The following is a 9,192-nucleotide window of genomic DNA, read 5'->3' as shown; positions in this document are numbered from 1 at the left end:
AATGGCGTGATCTCGCTCACTGCAGCCTCTACCTCCTGGGTTCCAGCGATTCTCCTGCCTCAGCCTCCCCTTGTAGCTGAGATTACAGGTGCGCACCACCACACCCAGCTAATTAATTTTTGTGTTTTTAATATAGAAGGGGTTTCACCATGTTGGCCCAGTTGGTCTTGAACTCCTGGCCTCAAGTGATCTGCCCGCCTTGGCCTCCTAAAGTGCTGGGATTACAGGTGTGAGCCACCACGTTCGGCCGCCCCTTTTCATTTTTCCTTCCCCTTCCGCTGGCACGGCGGGGCTCCCTGGGTACTCACCATTCTGGCCCAGAGGAAGAAGAGCATTTGGTGGGACAGGCAGTAGCCCGAGCAGCCAGGCTTGGTCATGAGGCTCCAGCAGAGGTCCGAGAGGCCGCAGGGCTCGCTGCTGTCCGTCCTGGGGGAAAGTGGTTCCAAGCTGTTAAGGATGGAGCACTGACCCCGCCCTGCGTCTTCCCAGGTTGCGATCCAACCTCCCAGTTGTAGTTCTTGGAACTCCCAGTAGATTCCAGACACCCAGCTGGGCGTGGGGGTTGCCAGAGAAAATATAGCAGTTCTGCATCTCGATTTGCTAAATCTGGCTGCCCTAGCACAGGAAAGATGATGCTAGAGCTATCCCGGGGTTGAGGAAGCCACCAAGGCTGAAACTTCCTCTTGCTCCCTGGGACAAATCACATCTTTTCCAGCCCTAAACGGTGGGTCCTTGAATCCAGACCACTTGGAATCTGGGCCCAACATGCTTATTCCTCCTGCACCAGCCGGGCGCGGCGGCTCACACCTGTAATCCCAGCACTTTGGGAGGCTGAGGCAGGCAGGTCACCTGAGGTCAGGAGTTCGAGACCAGCCTGGCCAACATGGTGAAACCCTGTCTCTACTAAAAACACAAAAATTAGCTGGACATGGTGACACACACCTGTAATCCCAGCTACTTGGGAGGCTGAGGTAGAATCACTTGAGAATCACTTGAATCTGGGAGGCAGAGGTTGCGTTGAGCTGAAATCGCATCACTGCACTCCAGGCTGGGAGACAGAGTGAGACTCCATCTCAAAATAAATAAATAAATGAAAAGAAAAAATACACATACAACTACAAAAATTAGCCGGGTGTGGTGGCGTACGTCTGTAATCCCACCTACTCAGGAGGCTGAGGCACGAGAATCGCTTGAACCTGAGAGGCAGAGGTTGCAGTGAGCCGAGGAAGAACGCACCACTGCACTCCAGCCTGGATGACAGAGTGAGACTCTGTCTCAAAAAAAAATTAAATAAAATTTTTTAAGAAAGCAGGGGTCCTTGACTGGGGCCCAACCCCTCGGTGAGCTCAGCTGTGTCCTGGCCCAACCACTGCTCTGAAGGATGCTGAGAGGATGTGGCCTGGGCACCTGCTGCCCACTTTGCCCATGGGCTCCTGCGCCCAGGGCTGCCCTAGGGTCTTGCTCCAAGCCCACCAAGTACCAGGATAAAATGAGGAGCCCAACTAGGCTCAGTCCTGCCTTCCTGGACCTGCATCCTCACTGGGGATGGGGACAGGCCCATAATACAAATGTAAGTTGCATCTGTGGCTATAAGACCTCTCACGGGAGGTCTGCTATGTGCTGGGGTCGGAGGTAGGATGGGGTTTGGAGGTAGGATGCTGGCGCCAACCCTGGGGGATGGACAGACTTCCTGAGGCCCAAGGGGTGGGGTGGGTGGGGTGGGGGAGCAAAATCTTTGAAGTGGGAGGGAGCCTGGGAGAGTCTGAAAAGAGGCCTCTAGGGGCCTGGGGACTTGGAAGGGTGGAGAGGAATTGGGAATTTGTCCTGGGACCTGGAGGTGGTGTGTTCAGCTGTGGCTGCTGGAAGACCCGCTGTAGCATGGGAGGCCAGCGGGCAGCTGGAGCAAGGGGCACCCTGCGAGAGTGGGAGAGGGCAGAGCCCGGCAGCTTCGGGGAGCTGCACCTGGGTCTGCACAAACCCCTGGCTTCAGCCCTGGGGGCTTGGAGAAGCAGGAGCGGGACAGGGCCAGCTGAGAACAAGTGCGTTTGGGTTTCCAGCAAATAGGGCAAGTGCAGGACCCACCCGGTTCCCAGCAGCTGCACCAGGCATGCGTCGCTGCTCTCCTCTGAGAATGAGTCCTGGGGCTCGAACGTGGGGTAGACCAAGGAGGCGTTGGTGTGGATCCAGGCATGTGGGAGCTTCCAAAACCCGGGCTGGAGGGTCAGCTGGAACTCTGGCAGAGAGGACAGATAGGTGGGGCGGGCTGTGGGGGTGATTCAGGAGCAGTGGGCCACCCTGGTGTCCCCACCCCCTCCGGCAGCTCTGCCCACTGGCAGGTGCAGCTCAGGGCTCTAAGCCCTGTCTCCTGGCTCCAGATTGGGTTTGAAACACTCAAGAAAGCTCCTTTCGCTTATAAAACCATTTTTTCCCCCAATCAATAGGAACAGTGTTGGGACGGGATTTGACTAAACCCACTGCATCCCATGGAAGACCCAGATAAATAAAAGGGTTCGTTTCCCAGGTTCGGGGCTCACACCTGTCATCCCAGCACTTGGGGAGGCTAAGGAAGGAAGATCGCCCGAGGCCCAAAGTTCAAGACCTGCCTAGGTAACATAGCAAGACTCTGTCTCCACAAAAATGAAAAAAGTAGCCAGGTGTGGTGGTATGCACCTGTAGTCCCAGCTGAGGCAGGAAGATGCTGGAGAATGCAGTGAGCTATGATTGGCCTTTTTTTTTTTTTTTTTTTTTTTTTTTTTTAGTGATAGGGCTCACGCCTATAATTCCAGCACTTTGGGAGGCCGAGGCGGGCAAATCACTTGAGGTCAGGAGTTCAAGAGCAACCTGGCTAACACAGTGAAATCCCGTCTCTACTAAAAATATAAAAAATTAGCCGGGCGTGGTGGCGGGTGCCACCGGCTAATTTTTGGGGAGCTGCACCTGGGTCTGCACAAACCCCTGGCTTCAGCCCTGGGGGCTTGGAGAAGGAGCTACTTGGGAGGCTGAGGCAGGAGAATGGTGTGAACCCAGGAGGCAGAGCTTGCAGTCAGCTGAGATTGCGCCACTGCACTCCAGCCTGGGCAACAGACCAAGACTCTGTGTCAAAAAAAAAGAAAAGAATTAGCTGGGCGTGGTGGCGGGTGCCTGTAGTCCCAGCTACTTGAGAGGCTAAGGCAGGAGAATCACTTGAACCCAGGGGTCAGAGGTTGCAGTGAGCCGAGACTGCACCACTGCACTCCAGCCTGGGCAACAGGGTGAGACTCTGTCTCAAAACAACAACAACAACAACAACAACAACAACAAGTGGGGAGGTGGGATTAGCAGGGAGGTGACATTAGTAGACCCCTTTGGTTTGGTGAGAAAGTGGAGCTCTTAACTAAACAGGTGCCCAGTCATAGGCATCTTTAAGACGACATAGGCGGGGACAGTGTTAGGGACCAGGCCTGGGAGAGGGTGGGGCCATCAACACTATAAAGGTCGGCCTGGGCTATGGTCCCTGCGGCTGGACTGCCATGTGAGCATGAAGCATGGTCTGGCTACCTCCCCGCTGAGCCCCACACATCTGATGGGAGCGGGGAGCAGGGGAGACAGGCTTGGAGCAGCACGACGGGCTGGTTATTTGTGCCTCACCCTTGCCGTCCAGGAACAACTCAGCCAGACTTATTAGATGGGAGCTTTTGCAGGGTCACTCTGAGCTAGTGAGGAAAGAGAGACTCTCAGTGGTCATAAGGCGTGAGAGAGATAAACCCCACCGTTTTGAAAAATAGAGTGTGGACAACTTCAGGAATTTTTACTGACATTTAATGAAGTGGATTAATATAATTTGGTGATATGGGACACTACTGTTTGCTGTGCAAAGGGTCACATCGCGTTTTGGACACTCTCCCCTCTGGGACAGCCCAGCCCCTCCGCTCTGGTCCAGGACCAGGACCTCCAGCTTGCGCATGCACTGAATGCATGAGAGTAGACACCCTGCCTACTCCACACCCCTCTGTGTGGGTGGGAGAGCCCGTCAGCGTCTGAAGTCAGGGATGACTGCACGTCCCCAGGGCTTGTCTGTGGCTTGTTCGGCAGACAGGTCGAAGTTGGTTACGGACTGTCCCAGCCCAGCCTAGCCCCAGGAGAGCCCACACTGGGTTATTTCAGTCAATATCCCCAGAGGCGCTATTCCTGAGGGAATGGGACACCCCACGTGTGCTCACCTCTTAGGTACTTGGGGTCACTCAGCTTGAGGTAGAGGAGGGATCTCTGGATGGCAGCCTCCAGCTTCTCCCGCAGCATCCCCACACGCAGGCTCAGCAGCTGCAGCAGGGGCTCCTGAGCCCACTTCTCCTGGACGCTTTTTAGCTGCTCTGGAAGAGATCAGAGTTAATTCACTCTACTATTTGGAATTGGGACTTTTTTTTTTTTTTGCCTTGAAACAGGGAAAAAAAAAATTTCCCCGAAGTCTAATGCTTCCTGGGAGCCTCTCTGGCTTCTCCAGCACTCAGAGGGGAAGGATTTACTGAGCTGACTGGAAATGAGGCCAGGGTGGGGGTGATCTGGGCAATAAGAATGGGTGTCAGAGTGGTAGAAGGTGGTGGCTGAGAGCTTGGTCTCTGGAGGCGGACCTGGGTTCAAATCCTTGATACTTGAGGTTCAAATCCTCAAATCCTTGACTCAGACACTTTCTTGTTGGATGGCCAGAGAAAGGTTGCAGGGTAGAGAACCACTGTGTACAGTTGAGCAGGTTGTACACTGCACAAGGGCAACACACATTTGGATCATGGGTTTGTATTCGTAGTAAGACAATTTCCGAGCAGATGGCTGTCAAGTGACTTCAGGAAGGAAGTGCCTTTTTCTACTTCCCACAGAGGTACCCTGTGGGCTAGCAGTAGCTTCGTTGGGGTGGGAGAGAATGGTGAAGATCCAGAGATGGCCAGAAACTGGGGAGACATGAGGGAGAGCATCTGAGTGAGAGCACCCACACAGGGCTGAGAGGGCGAGGGATGAAGTAGGGCAGCTGCCGTCAGGTAGGAAGCTTGTTAGGGAGGATGGGCTAGGTTAAGAAGGATGCTGAGGACGTCCTTCAGGGCAACTGGCTCTGTCACGCCCCTCTGCTCAGTCCCCTTCATGGGCACACCCGTAGGGAAGAAGTACAGACTTGGGAGTGCTAACAGGGAGAGGCTCCCGTGTGTCAGAGTGTCTCCTCCTGTGATTGCACCGGGTCTACAAAGTCCAACAGGACAGGGGTCCTGAACCCCCAGTTCAGTACTGGTGTATGGCCTGTTAGGAACGGGGCCGCACAACAGGAGGTGAGTGGTGGGTGAGCGAGCGAAGCTTCATCTGTAATTGACAGCCGCTCCCCATCATTCGCTCTCGTTACCGCCTGAACTCTGCCTCCTGTCAGATCAGTGGCTGCGTTAGATTCTCACAGGAGTGCGAAGCCTGTTGTACGAATTGCACATACGAGGGATCTAGGTTGCACACATTAGATGATGAGGATCTAATGCCTGATGATCTGTCACTGTCTCCCATCACCCCCAGATGGGATTATCTAGTTGCAGGAAAACAGTCTCAGGGTTTCCACTGATTCTACATTATGGTGAGTTGTATAATTATGTATTATAACGTAATAACAATAAACAGAAAGTGGGCCGGGCACGGTGGCTCATGCCTGTAATCCCAGCACTTTGGGAGGCTGAGGCAGGTGGATCACTTGAGGCCAGGAGTTCAAGACCAGCCTGCCAACATGGTAAAACCTCATGTCTACCAAAAATACAAAAATTAGCCAGGCACGGTGGCGGGCGCCTGTAGTCCCAACTACTTGGGAGGCTGAGGCAGGAGAATCGCTTGAACCCGGACGTGGAGGTTGCAGTGAGTTGAGGTGGTGCCACTGCACTACAGCCTGGGCAACAGAGCGAGACTCCATCTCAAAATAATAATATTAAATAAAAAATAAAGTGCACAATAAATGTAATGCACATGAGTCATCCTGAAACCCTCCCCTCCACCTCAGTCCATGGAAAAATTGCCTTCCGCAAAACCAGTCCCTGGTGTCAAAAAGGTTGGGGACCGCTGCAATGGGACGTAGACCCTGCCCACTGGGAGCTCATTGTTTAGAGAGACACAGATGAGGAAGCCGTTGCTGCTAGTCAAGGATGCTCAGCGCTTTGATAAATGGAAACAGTAATGGCTGACAAGTACTGCCCCACTGGGAAGATGACATAGACACAGAATCGCACGAGATACATGTGCATGATTGTGTGCTACTCCCATCCACCAGCTCAGCTGAAGGATGAGGAAACCAAAACTCCACGAGAGCAGGTAACTCAGTGCCATGCAGCCAGTTGGGGGAGATCCAGGATTTGAACCCGGGCAGTCCGGTTCTGAAGTTCTGTTCTAGGCGCTGGCACTGCCTTTGCTCCCTTCTGGGCACAGTTCATGGTTGTGATTGTATTAAGCACTGAATTCCTGGGGAATCTCTTATGGAGCAAGATTATTGCAAGGGGAAGGGGCAGTGGATGTGTGATGTGGCGTAGGCGGAGAAGCCGGGCTCACTGCGGCTGCCAAGGAGGGGGGACCCTGGTCTGAGGCTGTTAGGTGGGGCCGCTTTCCCAGTGAATGCTACCCAGTCATGAGTAAGAGAACCCCCTCCCTTCATTGGTAAAAAAGGATAATAATAATGGGTGTAACCTCAGGGAAGACAGGGAGAGGGCATTGAAGTACTCCATGCAGTGCACCTGGGTTGTGCCCACGTTGAGCAGATACTTAGTGAACTGCAACTTTTGCTATCACATGCGCCCCAGGAAGCACCCACCCCCGTGGGAGCCACCTGCGTGCTTGTGTGTGATGTGCGTGTGTGTGTGCGTGCATGAGTGCTTGTGTGTGATGTGTGCTTGTGTGTGTGATGTGCGTGTGTGTGCGTGCATGCGTGCTTGTGTGTGTGATGTGTGCTTGCGTGTGTGTGATGTGCGTGTGTGTGCATGCATGCGTGCTTGTGTGTGTCATGTGCGTGTATGTGCGTGCATGCATGCTTGTGTGTGTGATGTGATGCGTGCTTGTGTGTGATGTGCATGTGTGTACACGTGCATGCGTGCTTGTGTGTGTGATGTGTGCTTGTGTGATGTGCGTGTGTTTGCGTGCATGTGTGCTTGTGTGTGATGCGTGCTTGTGTGTGATGTGCATGTGTGTGCACGTGCATGCGTGCTTGTGTGTGTGATGTGTGCTTGTGTGTGATGTGCGTGTGTTTGCGTGCATGCGTGCTTGTGTGTGATGTGTGCTTGTGTGTGTGTGATGTGCGTGTGTGTGTGCATGCGTGCTTGTGTGTGATGTGTGTGTGCGTGCATGCATGCTTGTGTGTGTGTGGTGTGCGTGTGTGCGTGCATGCATGCTTGTGTGTGTGATGTGTGCTTGTGTGTGTGTGCATGCGTGCTTGCGTGTGATATGCATGTGTGTGTGTGATGTGCATGTTTGTGTGCGTGCATGCATGCTTGTGTGTGATGTGCGTGTGTGTGCGTGCATGCGTGCTTGTGTGTGATGTGTGCTTGTGTGTGTGTGATGTGTGTGTGCGTCCATGCATGCTTGTGTGTGTGTGATGTGTGTGTGATGAGTGTGTGTGCGTGCATGCGTGCTTGTGTGTGTGGTGTGCGTGTGTGTGTGCATGCGTGCTTGTGTGTGATGTGTGCTTGTGTGTGTGTGATGTGTGTGTGCGTCCATGCATGCTTGTGTGTGTGTGATGTGTGTGTGATGAGTGTGTGTGCGTGCATGCGTGCTTGTGTGTGTGGTGTGCGTGTGTGTGTGCATGCGTGCTTGTGTGTGATGTGTGCTTGTGTGTGTGTGCATGCGTACTTGTGTGTGTGATGTGCATGTGTGTGTGCGTGCATGCGTACTTGTGTGTGTGATGTGCGTGTGTGTGTGCGTGCATGCATGTTTGTGTGTGCATGCATGCATGCATGCTTGTGTGTGTGATGTGCGTGTGTGTGCGTGCATGCGTGCTTGTGTGATGTGCATGTGTGTGTGCATGCATGCTTGCGTGTGTGTGCGTGCATGCATGCCTGTGTGTGTGCACGCATGCATGCGTGCTTGTGTGTGTGATGTGCATGTTTGTGTGTGTGCATGCATGCTTGTGTGTGTATAATGTGTGTGTGTGTGCGTGCATGCGTGCTTGTGTGTGTGTGATGTGCGTGTGTGCGTGCGTGCATGCATGCATGCTTGTGTGTGTGTGCATGATGGGTGTGTGTGTGTTTGCCTTGGCCTGTCTCCAGCCCCCTTCTTGGGGATCTTATAGCTCTTAAAGCTAAACAAACACTTGACTGTTATTGCAGAAACTTCAGGAGACTCTGGCTGGAAGTGGAGGAAGCGGGGTTGGAACCGGATCTTGAGGGTCCTGAGTTTTGTCCACAGCCAGCTCCCTCAAGGGGAGGGGCCCTCCCACAAATATCTGTTCGCGGAGCACTCTCCCTGCTCCCCTTGTTCGTGGTGAGTCAGGAGGGGCTGTCAAATGGATCATTTCATTCTGAGAAAAAGATAATTCCCAAATCCCTTCCCATGTTGCCTTTAAATCTTTCCTACTTCTAAAAAATTGGTAACACTTAGCTGGGCCACAGCCCCCAGGAAGAGCCAGCCCCTGGTCTCCTCTCTCCTTATAGCTGAGGCAGGCTATTCTGGGGCCAGGAGGCTGCCAGGTCCCAGGCGTATAGAGCAGGGCAGAGGACAAAGCTGAGAGCTAGCTTCCCAGTGTCCAGCCAGGGGAACTGGGGCTCACTTACCTTCCAGCACCCGGACCCCCACCATGCCATCCAGGTTGATTTCGGGCAGCCTCTGTTCTAGGAAGATGGTGGCTCTCTCCAGCGCAGACAGGATCGGGTCCGCAATGGTGGCTTTACTTTTGGCAGTGTCCAGTCCAGGCAGCAAGTAGGACCCCAGCGGTGGCAGTGCCGTCAGTAAGAGCAGGAGCAGCAGCCCCGGGCTGGCCATGGCTGGCCTCTGCTCATAGCTGGTCACACGCTCAGCACCCCGAGCTCTGGCCCAGCCCAGGCCGCCTCTGCACGCCCTCCTCCCATCTCTTCCCCACCTCCCCCTGGCAGACCTGAAGACAAGTGGCCTGGCAAGGCTGCCAAAAAGCCTGGGGTGGCCCGGGCAAAGGACTCTGGGAAGGGTGGCTGCGGGGGGATGACTGCAAGGCAGCGGAGGTTAGACCAGTCCTGGGCGTAG

The 9,192-nt window shown here is 54.0% G+C and overlaps 1 protein-coding gene across 1 annotated transcript in view; it reads right to left on the bottom strand.

The window, feature by feature from the left end:
* The window catches only part of LOC105538580 (chromosome unknown open reading frame, human C16orf89), a 22,351-nt gene extending 13,159 nt beyond the window's left edge, over positions 1 to 9,192 (bottom strand). Inside the window, exons 1-4 of the mRNA XM_011978454.1 lie at positions 8,748 to 9,192; positions 4,200 to 4,349; positions 2,083 to 2,233; positions 309 to 426 (exon numbers count right to left, since the gene is read on the bottom strand). Coding sequence (XP_011833844.1) covers positions 309 to 426; positions 2,083 to 2,233; positions 4,200 to 4,349; positions 8,748 to 8,955 — 627 coding nt within the window. The 5' untranslated portion in view covers positions 8,956 to 9,192. The remainder of the gene's footprint in view (positions 1 to 308; positions 427 to 2,082; positions 2,234 to 4,199; positions 4,350 to 8,747) is intronic.

The sequence above is a fragment of the Mandrillus leucophaeus genome, unplaced genomic scaffold (genome assembly GCF_000951045.1).
Source record: "Mandrillus leucophaeus isolate KB7577 unplaced genomic scaffold, Mleu.le_1.0 Scaffold195, whole genome shotgun sequence".
NCBI lineage: Eukaryota > Metazoa > Chordata > Mammalia > Primates > Cercopithecidae > Mandrillus > Mandrillus leucophaeus.
This window is presented reverse-complemented; position numbering and strand designations above follow the sequence as displayed.